General features: G+C 37.8%; 2 protein-coding genes across 51 annotated transcripts in view; one reads left to right on the forward strand and one right to left on the reverse strand.

Annotated features, from left to right (window-relative positions):
• LOC126976730 (titin) overlaps positions 1-9,304 on the forward strand; it is a 40,438-nt gene extending 31,134 nt beyond the window's left edge. The window contains exons 4-6 of one of the 50 annotated variants that reach the window (XM_050825282.1): positions 66-2,576; positions 4,230-4,316; positions 4,578-9,304. In XM_050825282.1, the coding sequence (XP_050681239.1) occupies positions 66-2,576; positions 4,230-4,316; positions 4,578-9,088 (7,109 nt within the window). In that variant the 3' untranslated portion in view covers positions 9,089-9,304. Of the gene's footprint in view, positions 1-65 lie in introns of all 50 variants that reach the window. The other 49 variants (XM_050825285.1, XM_050825262.1, XM_050825250.1 and 46 more) reach the window with 49 other exon arrangements.
• Positions 9,305-11,543: 2,239 nt separating this feature from the next.
• LOC126976679 (dentin sialophosphoprotein-like) lies at positions 11,544-15,621 on the reverse strand. The gene is made up of 4 exons (XM_050825155.1): positions 15,511-15,621; positions 13,988-14,066; positions 13,843-13,908; positions 11,544-13,440 (listed from the first exon to the last, which is right to left on the reverse strand). Exons 1-4 carry the CDS (start codon positions 15,594-15,596, stop codon positions 11,668-11,670), a joined length of 2,004 nt encoding a protein of 667 aa, XP_050681112.1. The 5' UTR covers positions 15,597-15,621; the 3' UTR covers positions 11,544-11,667.
• Between the last annotated feature and the right edge of the window lie 844 nt (positions 15,622-16,465).

Genomic DNA, 16,465 nt, shown 5'->3' on the forward strand with positions numbered 1-16,465 from the left:
ACAGACAAAATTGCATCTATTTGTTTATGTTTTTATAGTTTTAACATGATCCAAATATTTTGCAGATACAACAACAACGCGTACTGAATTTACAATGAAACCCGTAGAAAAGCCCAAGCATGTTAGAAGAAATACATGGACGAAGATAGAAGGAGACATGGTAACAGAAACCACATCTAAGTCTGAATATATTGACTATACAGACATTGTTGAAAGAACTACATTAGTTACTAAAAGGACTGACAATCTTATCCAAGAAGGTGAAATTGAATTCATCACATCTAATCAAAATGATTATATTGAAAAAAATACCCCAATAGAACGCCCTCAAAGGCGTCGTACTTGGACAAAAGAAGACATAGAAAAATTTTATTCGACGGAGAGTGCTGAAACTATTACAACATCACAAGAAGAATATAGAGTCTATGATGAAAAACGGACGGAAAGAGCACAAATTACAAAACCAAGAGATAATCTTAAACCTGAAGGGGATATGGAAAGACATAAACCTGAAGAATGGCGGCCAACAGAAAGACAAACTCCATTCAAACCAAAAGATAATCTTGCACCAGAGGGTGAATTTGAAACACCTAAAAAAGATAAGTGGCAACCTGCTGAACGACCGGTACAGAAAAAACCAAAAGACAATCTCTACCCCGAAGGTGAATTCCAAAAACCAACTCATGAAGAATGGCGGCCAGCTGAGAGATCAGAGCAGAAAAAGCCAAAAGATAATCTTAGACCTGAAGGTGAATTCGATAAACCAAAACATGATGAATGGAAACCAGCTGACAGACAAACGCCAATAAAACCAAAAGATAATCTTAAGCCCGAAGGAGAATTCGTAACTCCGAAACAAGACAAATGGAGACCAGCAGAAAGAACTGAGGTGAAAAAACCTAAGGATAACCTATATCCTGAAGGAGAATTTGAACAACCAACTCATGAAAAGTGGCAGCCGGCAGAAAGACCTGAGCAGAAAAAGCCCAAAGACAATCTTAAGCCTGAAGGTGATTTCGAGCAACCAACTCATGAGGAGTGGCGACCAGCGGAAAGGCCTGAGCAGAAAAAGCCCAAAGACAATCTTAAACCTGAAGGTGAATTTGAAAGACCGAAACATGATGAATGGAGACCAGCTGATAGACAAACTCCAACGAAACCAAAGGACAATCTCAAGCCAGAGGGAGAATTTGAGACTCCAAAACATGATAAATGGAGACCAGCAGAAAGACCTGAGCAGAAAAAGCCAAAAGATAATCTCAAGCCAGAAGGTGAATTTGAGAGACCGAAAAATGATGAATGGAGACCAGCTGATAGACAAACCCCAATGAAACCAAAAGACAATCTTAAGCCAGAGGGCGAATTCGAGACTCCGAAACAAGATAAATGGAGACCAGCAGAAAGACCCGAAGCCAGGAAACCAAAAGATAACCTTTATCCTGAAGGTGATTTCGAACAACCAACACATGAAAAGTGGCGGCCAGCTGAAAGACCTAAGCAGAAAAAGCCAATGGATAATCTTAAGCCAGAAGGTGAATTTGAGAGACCGAAACATGATGAATGGAGACCAGCTGATAGACAAACCCCAACGAAACCAAAAGACAATCTCAAGCCAGAGGGAGAATTCGAAACTCCGAAACATGATACATGGAAACCAGCAGAAAGACCTGAGCAGAAAAAGCCAAAGGATAATCTTATGCCAGAAGGTGAATTTGAGAGACCGAAACATGATGAATGGAGACCAGCTGATAGACAAACCCCAACGAAACCAAAAGACAATCTCAAGCCAGAGGGAGAATTTGAGACTCCGAAACAAGATAAATGGAGACCAGCAGAAAGACCCGAAGCAAGGAAACCAAAGGATAACCTTTATCCTGAAGGTGATTTCGAACAACCAACACATGAAAAGTGGCGGCCAGCAGAAAGACCTGAGCAGAAAAAGCCAAAGGATAATCTTATGCCAGAAGGTGAATTTGAGAGACCGAAACATGATGAATGGAGACCAGCTGATAGACAAACCCCAACGAAACCAAAAGACAATCTCAAGCCAGAGGGAGAATTTGAGACTCCGAAACAAGATAAATGGAGACCAGCAGAAAGACCCGAAGCAAGGAAACCAAAGGATAACCTTTATCCTGAAGGTGATTTCGAACAACCAACACATGAAAAGTGGCGGCCAGCAGAAAGACCTGAGCAGAAAAAGCCCAAAGACAATCTTAAGCCTGAAGGTGATTTCGAGCAACCAACTCATGAGGAGTGGAGACCAGCGGAAAGGCCTGAGCAGAAAAAGCCCAAAGACAACCTTAAGCCTGAAGGTGAATTTGAGAGACCGAAACATGATGAATGGAGACCAGCTGATAGACAAACCCCAACAAAACCAAAGGACAATCTCAAGCCAGAGGGAGACTTCGAGACTCCGAAACAAGATAAGTGGAGGCCAGCAGAAAGACCCGAAGCCACAAAACCAAAAGATAACCTTTATCCTGAAGGTGATTTCGAACAACCAACACATGAAAAGTGGCGGCCAGCAGAAAGGCCTGAGCAGAAAAAGCCCAAAGACAATCTTAAGCCTGAAGGTGAATTTGAGAGACCGAAACATGATGAATGGAGACCAGCTGATAGACAAACCCCAACGAAACCAAAGGACAATCTCAAGCCAGAGGGAGACTTCGAGACTCCGAAACAAGATAAATGGAGGCCAGCAGAAAGACCCGAGGCCAGGAAACCAAAAGATAATCTTTATCCTGAAGGTGATTTTGAACAACCAACTCATGAAAAGTGGCGGCCAGCGGAAAGGCCTGAGCAGAAAAAGCCCATAGACAATCTTAAACCTGAAGGTGAATTTGACAGACCGAAACATGATGAATGGAGACCAGCTGATAGACAAACCCCAACAAAACCAAAGGACAATCTCAAGCCAGAGGGAGACTTCGAGACTCCGAAACAAGATAAATGGAGACCAGCAGAAAGACCCGAAGCCAGAAAACCAAAAGATAACCTTTATCCTGAAGGTGATTTCGAACAACCAACACATGAAAAGTGGCGGCCAGCAGAAAGGCCTGAGCAGAAAAAGCCAAAGGATAATCTTAAACATGAAGGTGAATTTGAGAGACCGAAACATGATGAATGGAGACCAGCTGATAGACAAACCCCAACGAAACCAAAGGACAATCTCAAGCCAGAGGGAGACTTCGAGACTCCGAAACAAGATAAGTGGAGGCCAGCAGAAAGACCCGAAGCCACAAAACCAAAAGATAACCTTTATCCTGAAGGTGATTTCGAACAACCAACACATGAAAAGTGGCGGCCAGCAGAAAGGCCTGAGCAGAAAAAGCCCAAAGACAATCTAAAGCCTGAAGGTGAATTTGAGAGACCGAAACATGATGAATGGAGACCAGCTGATAGACAAACCCCAACGAAACCAAAGGACAATCTCAAGCCAGAGGGAGAATTCGAGACTCCAAAACATGATAAATGGAGACCAGCAGAAAGACCTGAGCAGAAAAAGCCAAAAGATAACCTTTATCCTGAAGGTGATTTCGAACAACCAACACATGAAAAGTGGCGGCCAGCAGAAAGACCTGAGCAGAAAAAGCCCAAAGACAATCTTAAGCCCGAAGGCGATTTTGAACTACCAACTCATGAAAAGTGGCGGCCAGCTGAAAGACCTGAGCAGAAAAAGCCAAAGGATAATCTGAAGCCTGAAGGTGAATTTGACAGACCGAAACATGATGAATGGAGACCAGCTGATAGACAAACCCCAACAAAACCAAAGGACAATCTCAAGCCAGAGGGAGACTTCGAGACTCCGAAACATGATAAATGGAGACCAGCAGAAAGGCCTGAAGCCAGAAAACCAAAAGATAACCTTTATCCTGAAGGTGATTTCGAACAGCCAACTCACAAAGAGTGGCGGCCAGCTGAAAGACCTGAGCAGAAAAAGCCAAAGGATAATCTGAAGCCTGAAGGTGAATTTGACAGACCGAAACATGATGAATGGAGACCAGCTGATAGACAAACCCCAACAAAACCAAAGGACAATCTCAAGCCAGAGGGACAATTTGAGACTCCGAAACATGATAAATGGAGACCAGCAGAAAGACCCGAAGCCAGAAAACCTAAGGATAACCTTTATCCTGAAGGTGATTTCGAACAACCAACACATGAAAAGTGGCGGCCAGCAGAAAGACCTGAGCAGAAAAAGCCCAAAGACAATCTTAAGCATGAAGGCGATTTTGAACAACCAACTCATGAAAAGTGGCGGCCAGCTGAAAGACTTGAGCAGAAAAAGCCAAAGGATAATCTGAAGCCTGAAGGTGAATTTGACAGACCGAAACATGATGAATGGAGACCAGCTGATAGACAAACCCCAACAAAACCAAAGGACAATCTCAAGCCAGAGGGAGACTTCGAGACTCCGAAACATGATAAATGGAGACCGGCAGAAAGGCCTGAAGCCAGAAAACCAAAAGATAACCTTTATCCTGAAGGTGATTTCGAACAGCCAACTCACAAAGAGTGGCGGCCAGCTGAAAGACCTGAGCAGAAAAAGCCAAAGGATAATCTGAAGCCTGAAGGTGAATTTGACAGACCGAAACATGATGAATGGAGACCAGCTGATAGACAAACCCCAACAAAACCAAAGGACAATCTCAAGCCAGAGGGAGACTTCGAGACTCCGAAACAAGATAAATGGAGACCGGCAGAAAGGCCCGAAGCCAGAAAACCAAAAGATAACCTTTATCCTGAAGGTGATTTCGAACAACCAACATATGAAAAGTGGGAGCCAGCAGAAAGACCTGAGCAGAAAAAGCCAAAAGATAATCTTAAGCCTGAAGGTGATTTCGAAAAACCAAAACACGATGAATGGAGACCGGCGGACAGACAAACACCAATTAAGCACAAAGATAACCTCAAACCTGAGGGAGAGTTTGAGAGCCCAAAACAAGATACATGGAGGCCAGCAGATAGACCCGTAGCGAAAAAACCAAAAGACAATCTTCACCCTGAAGGTGAATTTGAGCAACCTAAACATGATGAATGGAAACCTGCCGATAGACAAACACCGATAAAACCAAAAGATAACCTGAAGCCAGAGGGAGAATTTGAGACTCCAAAGCAGGACAAATGGAGACCAGCAGAAAGACCTGAAATGAAAAAACCGAATGATAATCTACATCCTGAAGGTGAATTTGAAAAACCTAAACAACACGAATGGAAGCCTGCTGAAAAACAAGCACCTACGAAACCTCAAGACAATCTTAAACCAGAAGGAGAATTTGAGCGTCCAGAAAAACCAAAGAATGTCATAGTTGGTGAACGGCCAGTTCAAAAGAAACCACAAGATAACCTTAAACCAGAAGGTGATATGGATATTAAGCGAAGAACTGACTATACTGCAACACGAGGTGAACGGGTTGACGTTGTTAAACACGAAGATCATCTGAAAATGGAAGGAGTAATTGATATTCAACGGTCTAGAGATGATTATAAACGCATTGAAAAGACTGAAAAAATTGTAATTCAAAAACACGAAGACAATTTGCGAACAGAAGGAGAATTCATTGACTTACAAATTCGAAATGACTATAGTGCAACGCAAGGAGATAGAGCACCTGTCGTAAAACCGAAAGACAATCTTAAACCTGACGGCAAATTCTACAAACCAGAAGTGGTTCCGTCTCAACCAGCAGAGAGAAGGAAACCTTTTAAACACATTGATAATATTAAAATAGAACATGATACAAATTTTCTACAAAAAGTCGATAGAGTTGATATAGTAAGACGAGAAGATAATCTAAAAATTGACGGAGAATTCATAGATATGAAACAAAGGAATGATTATAAGCTTGTATCTGGTGAAAGAAGATCTATTGTTAAGCATGAGGATAATTTAAAAATGGAAGGAACTATGGAAAATGTTCGTACGTCTGATACTTATCGTATGGTAAAAGGTCAAAGAGTAAAACTAACGCGACGAGAGGACAATTTAAAAATAGAAGGAGTTTTTGAAGATCTTTCTCGAAAATCTGACTATACTGTTAAGAAAGGTCATCATCCAGCTATTATGTACCCTGGTTCTCAAAAACCCGTAGAACCTAAGGAACCTGATCATGTTAATAGAGATAAATTTTACCAAAGCTCTCAAATAACATCTGAAGAGCACAACAGATCTCTACATACAACCGAAAATAATTTCACAAATTATACACAACATACACACGGAAGAACTAGTCGAGAACCATCAAATGAACCAGTAACCAAGTCTGATAAACATGCACAGCATACAAGACCACAGAAAGGCGAACCAAAATATGGAGATAATAGTGTTGATAAAACTCCAAGGCCCAAATGGGAAAAACCAGATAGCTTACCTCTAGATAGTATCAATTCTCAATCGCAATGGCAACCAGAGGATAATTCAACACAAATTACCGCAAATAATAGAACTTCACCAACGAAGGACGGTGTGCGTCCAGATAAATCAATTGGAAACCAAGAATCAAGTCCTGAAAAATACCTACCATCAAGCGTTAATCAGAGCATTAATATGACACACGTTGATAAAAATATTAAAACTAATAATGTTACAAGAAATGAAACACATTCAATGCATTCGGAAAGAACATCAAATACCAGCATTAAGAATAATTCAAATGTCACTATTAATAAAGAAGGCGTAAATAATGCCACAATTTCAAAACAAATACATTCATCAACAAATAGACAGAGTGCATTAACAACAGATAATCATCATACTAAAATGGGTTCAGCTAACTTTGATGATATTAACAATCATATTGGAACAGCATCAACAAGTCAAACTTCAGACGAAAATCTTAAAAATCTAAAATCCACCACATCTACATCTAGAACTGTTAATGATCAAAAACGTCAAATTACAGATAGAGGTGACAGTAAGAACACAAACAAAACTAGTTCTGCGATAACAAAGACAATGAAACAAGTTACTGAGAAAAAATTGATAGGTGGAAAATGGGTTACTGTGACAAGGAACGTAGAAGTCAAAGAATCAAATGAAGTGTGTAGCAAAAATGTACCTGATAATCGTAACGCGACTCAACAAACATATTTACGGAATCAAGATGACCAAACTAATGTCAGAAACAAGAAAAGCGATACCCAATCAAAATCATTTGATGTTAGTCAGAAAGGCCATGTAACAGTTAAAGATGATAATACTCAAAGCGAAAATAAGAGAACATCTCTCGTAAATCAAAATGTAAATATCAATAATATTTCCCGGCATGACTCACAATTAAGCCAAAAATATTCAGAATCCAACAAGCACACAAATGTTATTGTAAATTCTGAAGTAATTAAAAATGATAAATCCTTTGTTGACGGTCAAAATATAGATAGACATCAGCAGTCATCAACAAATCGGCTGAATGAAATAACAATAAGTACTTCTGACACTAAAATTCGATCAACTAACACTGATGAGAGAAGCACAATATCATCAAGTCACATTTCAGATGAAAATCTTAATAACTGTAAGTCAATCTCATCAACATCAAGAGTTGTTAATGACCAAAATCGTCAATATTCACGCAAAGGTGACAATAAGAGCACAAATAAAGCCAGTTCTGCTATAACAAAGACAATGAAGCAAGTTACAGAGAAAAAATTGATAGGTGGAAAATGGGTAACCGTTACCAAAAATGTAGAAGTTGACATGTCCAATAATAATATTGCAGATACTCGTAGTGGACCACAACAGAAATATAAACCACATGAACTTCAAGAGACGAATGCTAGTCACAACAGTTCTTCATCAGATTCGTACAGAGTTAATCAACGTAATCACAGTCACATTGAAGAAAATAATGAAAAACAAAAAGATTCATTGAATACAACATACGTTGTCAAACGAGGCCAATATGGTGAAATTAAGAACAGTCAAAACCAACATAATAATAACAACATTGAAGCAGACAACTTTATTTCTGACAGTAATTCATCCTCAGTAAATCGAATGTCCAGTTCCAACCAACATTCTAAATCAACTCACGTGTCAGGAAGCAATGTTCAACACAATAGAGTGTCAGCCCAGCAACTTACATCGAGTACTAGTGGGGATTTCACAAAAACACTGAATGTTCATGATAAAGATTTGACAAAATTGCGAAATGATACTCATGTTAGTGCACAAACCCACTCTCAAAACTACCGAACATCAAACATTATTAACCAATCAGATAACACAAATATTTCTCGGCAAAGACATGAGCAGCATTCTACAAGTACCAACGCCTCCCATTTCGTGAATACAACAAATAGAAGTCAGTTAAGTGACAACGTAACAAAAACAAGTGTAGAATTTCAAAGAGCTATGCATGGTGGTGACAGCGGTCAACCCACAAACGACCCGTCAACGCGAAGCGGATATCACAAACGCTCCTCGGATCTCGTATCAGACGTCAATAGCGCCAACTCGGTTCTACACCGAAAGGGAGTCACATCTAACACAGAAGCTTATCACTCTACTAGTTCAACAGCAGCAGCACAGAGAAAGAGCATCACTAACTTATCAGAACGCGGAGACTACATAAGTAATTCTTCCCAGAGCGCTGATAGAAAGAGTATAAGTTCGATGCATAGATCTAGTCGGGATAATTCAGCCACAAGTTCGCATCATTCCCAGCACACTGACTCCGTCGATTCAAGGCGTCAACAAAGAAGAGATGGTCAAACAACTCTGATAGTAGAACGTCAACCGCGTGTCATTTCGAGAGACAACCTCAGAGTCGGTGGTGAATTCTATGGACATTCAGAAGCACGGTCGTATGGAAACTTCTCGCGATCAGAACAGACGCAGAAGATTGAAAGATCGGAGCAGATTAATAAAGTAGATCGGCATGCGTCGTCACGACATGGTACTACTTCACATTTCGTGCTCGGAGACGGCAGCGGCACAAGCTACAGACGTGAATACACGACGCACGTGCATGGTACCTGCCCGGCCACCCTGCTGGAGTCGCCCCGCACACCCTTCAAGCATACGAGGGATTCACGAGAGCATCAGTTTTACGCATCTAAGACAACTGAGCGAAAAATTCAGTGAACAACATGAAAATCATTCCCTTTATTCTGCTTTTTTTTATCAGCGTACTAATCAAGTATCTGTATTGTATAACATTTTATATTCTGAGCCTAATTTTAAAACATTATGCAACTTACAATATTGCAAATAATCTTTTTTATTTTTTATTTATATAAAATTGATATATTTTTAATTTATAACAAACTTTGCCATGTAATAAAAAATATTTAAATATAAGCTATTTATTTCTTCCCAAAAATCATAATTAAGTAATTCTTAGAATAGTGTCACTAAGTGAAAACCTGTGGAACACCAAGGTTCAATAGATGCGTTGCCGGGCTTTTAAATTGCGAGAACCTCGCTTGAAGGTCACTAAATCGTATTGGTTCGGGAATACTGTTAATTGATTCCATAAATTGCCTGTGCGAGGCAATATATTTGTCGCATTACACACAGTTGTAGAATGCCAGATGTGGTTGATAAAAAGTGATAACTTTCTGACGTAGGTAATCTCTGATGGTTGTAATTCGGCTGCTGGTATCAACATCAACAATGCTCAGAACTCCCGTGATAAATGCGGTAAAATATGCAAAGAGAACCTACATCTCTACGCAAAGCCAAAGGATAAAGATGTTCATTGAGCTCTCTTCATTTTATTCCGTCAAATACCTGCCGTGAAGAAGTAATGTGTAAGCATTTTTGTGTTTCGATCTGAAGGGAGCCGTAGCTAGTGATATTACTGGGTACATGACACTTCTTATGTCTCAAGGTGACGAGCGCAGTTGTAGTGCCGCTCAGAATTTTTGGGTATTTCAATAATCCTGAGCGTTTATGCATTGTAATGGGCAGGGCGTATCAATTACCATCAGCTGAACGTCCTGTTCGTCTAATATGAAAGTTTAATATGAAAGAGGGGGACAAAGAAGCTTACGTGTCACCTGATGTTAAGTGATCAATACCTATATATAATAATATCAATACATGTGAAGGTAACCATGTCATATTATCCTGGAAATATCGCACAAGAAAGCTTTTTTTGCTTGGTTTGCTTGATTAGCTAGTTTGTAAATGGAAGAAAGTTCCATGAAATGGACACTTTGGAGGAACGCCACACATCCAGATAGTGTGGAAGATATTCTAATTTGAGCGAAGGTGTCAGGTGGGTATTATATATGTGTATTCAAAACTTGTCATTGGAATCGTTATGAAACAAGTAAAATAAAAAAGTAATTATATCAATTTTGCCGAGTCCTGGAGTACGTAAGGACATAGAGTACATTATATAGAAATGTTAACATTTTCCAAGAATATACTATAACGAGTTTTATGCGGACAATGCCGCGGGCAGAATATAGTCATAATAAGTATGCTTATAAGGCAAACACATGATCTTCCTACACACCAGTTTTTTATCAAGATCGTCGTTCTGGAGTCATATAAAAACATACGGACAGACGAAACGTATATTTATAACAATACTTCATAAACAAAATGGATTACAGAGAGAGGGTACAGATTTAGTGTACATGTAGTAATTATAGTACATATATTATAGATTCATATTTTAAATAACAATATTACCTGTTCTTTATAAACACGCGAGAGCAAGAAATACACACACAGATGAACCTATTTTTGTAAAATGGCCGCCATAGTTCAGCAGAGATCTTGATATAATATAATGTATATTTTGAATAGAAAAAAAATAATACTTATTATTTTAAATTACCTTTTTTTTCTCGTTCTAAGTGGCTCTATGGGAGGGAAGTCTCATATATTACAGTTATTAATTCTTCAACATCAACATCATTCTCTGGCTCTATCGATATCGCAGAAGACTAGCAGCACGACATCTTGGTTTCAAATGCGTTGAGCGGTCGGCTACATACACCTCCATAGTCCACCGAATATTCACGCGGTCAAAAATCCTCACCGCAACTCCGGATTGTTTGCGGTAAAATATTCGCGCGGATTTTTATCCGCAAGTGCTTCATACAATTTCATATGCCTCAGAAATTTGCCGGAGAAACCGCGCGGGAAAAATTTGCAATGCGTGCTAGCACTAACAATTGGTGATTTTTATAGCCACAGGTGCAAATTGTGTAATTTAGTGTTTTTAGAAATGTTTCCAAATTCATTATATTTAATTCTCATTCATAAGTCCAACAAGTAATTAGCAAAAATAATTTCAACATCCGGAATAAACGTATTATTCTATTTTCGATTAACGGCCGTTTTCAATTACCTATCTATCCTTAGTTTAACTTCGGATACGTTGCTGTCACCGTCTAATGACAAGATTTTATCTATCCATGTTATAGTTATGTCCAATATAGTTATAGTCCAATGCTATCTGTCTGTAAGGATAGATAGATTATTGAAAACGGCCGTTAATCGTATTTAACTTATGAGTATATGGTCACCATCTCTTATTTTAGTATTGGGTCCTGTATATGAGTACAAATAAATAGTGCAATACAGATATAACACCTATATTTCAACTTAAATAGAGCTAAAACATAAAATACAAACTAAAAACATTAAACAACTAAATCGCAGAGCTTAGCAAAAAGGATATATAGGGAACCCTACTACTAATACTACCCCGAAAGTTTCAAGCGTCTTATCCTTTTGTAGCGGGAAACATCTTCGTTTGAATCACGAGATATGGGCCCAAATGCATCAATCTCTTGATATTTATCATTTGGCTGATCTGACAAATCATTGTTCTTATCATCAGAATTGACCGTCTCGACGTTATTTGGTGGCATTTCATTATTTTCTATATTACGTTCATCGTTAATGTTTTTCGTGCGTTTGTTCCTGAGGCGGCCATTATACATTGAGTTGTCATCGACACCTTCAACATTAGACAGAATATTATCTGTATCAGAACCTAAGTTGGCAGGATCGATACTTGGCTTTATTTTGATATACTTGGAAGACTTCAAATTGTTATTATTACAGTGGTCATTATCAACATCTATGCGCTCTTGTAGATTTCTGCCTTTTGTAATTTTATCATAGTTGAAAGATTGATCATATATTCCGCTATCGTCAAATTCACTTTTTTCATTTTCATCAGCTTCATCATTTGCTGCTTCGGGAAAATATGGCACTTTCATATTGCCACTGTGATTAGATTTCCTCTTTAAAGCGCTATTTGTTCTTTTTACTCTCACTAATGGCATTTCCTTATAAAGTATCGAATTAGAATTAGAAAATGACTCTTCTAACGATTTTAAGTCAGTTTCCCTTTTGTTTGTGTTATGAAATTGAGATTCATCTTTTAATAGCTCCGACCAATAGTCGTCTTTTACACATGTAGCTTCGTTATCTTGTGGCAAGTCCTTGATTGAGTCAACTCTCTGTGCATCAGTAATATCTGCATGTCCATCGTCTTGATCAGAATTTATTTCTCGCTTGTTTTCATTCTTCGAAAACTCATCTTCTTCTGGGTTATTTTCTTTTAATTCTGAGTTTGAATTAGTTTGCTCGGCTGGGTCTTCTGACTCCGGTTTGACTAGTTCATTCATATCTTTAATTTCATCTTTCGAATCAGATTTAGTGGAACTGTTATCGTTGTCAGAATTCTTTGCACTAGAAACTTCATTACTTTCCGTTTTAGTAGTATCCGCTAACACAGTGCTCGGAGAAACTGATCCAGCGTTAGATCCCATAGAATTGGAACTCTCTAAGCCATTGTTCTCCTCAACAGCTCCAGATTTTTTTGTTATGTCTCTCTTACTTACACTTTCTAATTTGTTGTCTATTATTTTTTTTAACAAAACTTTCTTGTCATCTGACAGGGAACTGAGTAGATTTTCAAGATCTTCTCTTGAGAGTTTCTTAATATTTCTTTTAATAGCTTCACTATCGTCATTTATATTTTCTAATTGATCCTTTTTGTCTGCTATGTTGCTATCAGTTGCACTATAATCATTGTTTTGGTTCGGTATTTGCCGCCTGTCTCTATTTGAATTAGAAAAATGAAGCGGCCGTTTTCGTAACATATTAACTTTGTTGTAGTAATTTCTTAATGCTGGATAATGTTCTGGCGCTTTACGGCCATTATTATGAACAAGTTCATCTTGGTCTTTAATTTGATTATTTTCCAAAACGAACCCCCCAAATTCGTTTGTATTAAAAGACGAATCAGATCTTGCATGATTACCAATATTGTCATCAGTTCGTAAGTTGTTGTCTTTATAAGAACGAGTATTAGGATCTACTTGTTTCACATCCTCATGATCCTCACGTTCTTCATTATTTCCCAAATTTTGATTTGAATTACTTCGATGAGGTGCGTTTTCTTCATCGACTCCTTCTTCCTCATCAGACTTTTCTTCGACGTCTACTTTATAATCAGATGGCTAAAACCAAATGTTTAAATTATATATTTCTTGTAAGCTATCGTTAAATAACAACAGTTTTGGATTAATAAACTATGTGAACTCTACGCTTCGGCTGTCTTTGTAAAGACTAAATATTAGGTCGAAATTATCTTTGTTTTGTGAAATTAAAATAATAGTACAAATCGGACTGCGCATGAAATGCAGATAATGTTGTTATAAATGTCGCAGTGATCACTTACGCACCAGGTGACTCCCAAACCCATTTTTAGTTCGTAAAACGATTTCAGCTCTGCAACTTATTTTGTAACTTTCAATTAACGTAAGTATAAGATAAGTATGCATCTCTTCACAAAACAAATTAGTTTACAGTGTTTACCTCGTTTATAAGAAAAAGGATTGAGTAATATAGATAAAACTAACATTATTCTCGTCCATATCAACTGTTTTTGAGCGAAACGAATTCTTCTTTTCATTACCTTTCTCGTACTAAAACACACAAATATGTTAGATTAGGTTAACATGCAAATTAGCATAATCAAACAAAGAACACTTTATTTCTACTAACCTCTTGAACCTGGTCTTCGCGTACATCATCGTTAGCACCAGAGTTCTCTACTCCCTCGTATTCAGAATCATCTAACTCACTGGAAATGATAAAACTTTGAAAAATATAGAAGGTTTGAATAAAGTACATACTATTTAAAGACATCTGAGACAGGCGTAATTTAGGATCTACCTGCCTAAATGACGCCTGGCGCCCTTCCTAGCTCTCTTGAGGGTAAACAGGGCTCTGGTTGGATATATGGCATAAGATCAGCGTCTATGCTTTCGTTAAGTTCCTCGAGCATTTCGTTAGAGATTAGAGAGGCAACTACTTGAGTTTATAACAATACTAGCTGGTGCCCAGTACGCTTCATTTCAAAAATCTACCAAATTTCATATCAATTCGACCTACGGGACAAAAATAAAAATTACTTGCCAGTTGCGCCACCTACTTAGGGTTCACGTAACTATGTTCGATGGACAGGTCATGTCGCCCTTTAAGTGTGCAATTTACATTAGGCTAACAGATTTCGTGTTTTATGTGAACACACATACATAGATATACACACACACATTCTCTTTTTCACATTACAGACTTATGGCGGCAAGTAAAACATTTCTAATGAACACTCCTTAGGATAAAAGTTACATAAAGATGGGGCGGTAGCTGACAACAAGTGTATTAGCTACCAGCTACCTCTATAAGAAAAGCGCTTAGAAGGCAAGTATTTGAATTCAGCGTGAGGCATTAATATCATTGTAAATATCTATATAATAGTCAGTCACTAAATACTTTTATGGTTATATATTACTCGTTTTAATCACGAAAATCAGATTAAATTTCTGGATATACTCGCCAGACACAAATGCCTTCGTCGAACAGGGTTTCTGCACGTTTAATATAATACTTAAATTTCTTACAATCATGTCGACTGCCCAGATCTGCTGCATAAAGTTAATTTTAATGTACCTCAAAAAACTCTTAGATATAGCCCTCCACTTTGTGTTCCTGCTGTTAGTAGTAAATATAGGCAAAACTCATATATGGTGCGAGCGTGTAGAACAGTGAATGATGTTAGTAGATTATTAGATATTGACATATTTGCTACAAGCATTTCCAAGGCAAAGCAGTGCATAACCCTCAACTTTTTTAATTAAGTATTGTTTTTTGTTATCTGTTTAAAAGAATCTTTATTGTCATGAATTTGAGCCGAAAAATAGTGTTCACGTACATATTTTATATTACTTCTATTAGTGAAAACCTGTAATTGGCTATCTGTTACTATTTAAGTTTCTAAAGAAATTGTATGAGCTGTTGGTTTTCCTTAAATAAATAAATAAATAAAAAAAATTTATAAATTTAACATTCCTTACATACGTCTACAGTCTCGACTTTCTAGTTATCTTTGCAGAATAGGTACCTACCTAATATCTGCTCAATGTGTCCACTAACTGAGGCTTGATATTGTAGATCTCATCGTTAAAGATAGTTGTGATGCCCGAAATCTACGATGATTTTTTAAAATTACCCAAACACATACGCACCTTTCAGTTTCTGCTGTTTTAATCGGTTTGCTTGTGTTATTTATAATAAGACTTCCAAAAGTAAACAACAAAATTAAGTAACGCATTGCTTGTAAACTTGACCACGAAATATTTTCAAGGGTTTATTTAAATTAAATATGACATTTATTACAATTGTCACATTGTTCTTTTTTATCACCAGTTATTTTAAAGAGGTTCCTATCATAACAGCATTAAACTTTTTCATGTAGGTACGTAATCCTGTAATATACGGTAGTATATTTATTAGATTAGTATAGAACTACAGTACAGAACTAGTGAATAAAATACATTTTTACGAGTACCTTATCTAAGAAACCGAAAATTTTAAAATAAGTATTTATTTTAGAACATGATTGAGGGTTCGGTGCGAAAAAAATAACTCGTGATATTCTGATAATAATCTGATTCAATGAAATCTTGGTGGCCATAATGAGCCGAAGTTTTATATTGCGTCTATAGCTAACGATATAATATATCGTTCTCTATACATTTTTTGTACCGCGTTTGTGGTACCGATAAGTTCTCCGTTACTAGCTTACTAAAAATGTATGCAAGTTCACCGGAGCTCAGTTTACTCCGTATTATGAAACTGATAGATTTTCGAGTTGCTGACATTATGTTCTCTCTTCATCGTATTTTGCGCAATTGCGTATAGTAAGGGCGCCGTAGCTAGTGAAATTACTGGGCAAATGAGACTTAACATTTTATGTCTCAAGGTGACGAGCGCAATTGTAGTGCCACTCTGAATTTTAGGTTTTTCAATAATCTTGAGCGGCACTGCATTGTACTGACGTATCAATTACCATCAGCTGAACGTCCTACTCGTCTCGTTCTTTATTTTCATAAAAAAAACGACTAGCTAGCCGCAGCGGCCCCGTGCGCGTCACAACCATCGCTTCTATATAAAATTCTTGATTTTCTGGGCCGCCTCAAA

This window comes from Leptidea sinapis, chromosome 42 (genome assembly GCF_905404315.1).
Source record: "Leptidea sinapis chromosome 42, ilLepSina1.1, whole genome shotgun sequence".
NCBI lineage: Eukaryota > Metazoa > Arthropoda > Insecta > Lepidoptera > Pieridae > Leptidea > Leptidea sinapis.

What these genes read in the sequence shown, in the direction of transcription:
- LOC126976679 (XM_050825155.1), bottom strand. Translation starts at nt 15,596, where the DNA reads ATGCGTTACTTAATTTTGTTGTTTACTTTTGGAAGTCTTATTATAAAT. An exon ending in AAAACAGCAGAAACTGAAAG is followed by an intron (nt 14,067 to 15,510) that starts GTGCGTATGTGT and finishes TATCATTTCCAG; the next exon opens with TGAGTTAGATGATTCTGAAT. An exon ending in TTGATATGGACGAGAATAAT is followed by an intron (nt 13,441 to 13,842) that starts GTTAGTTTTATC and finishes ATTTGGTTTTAG; the next exon opens with CCATCTGATTATAAAGTAGA.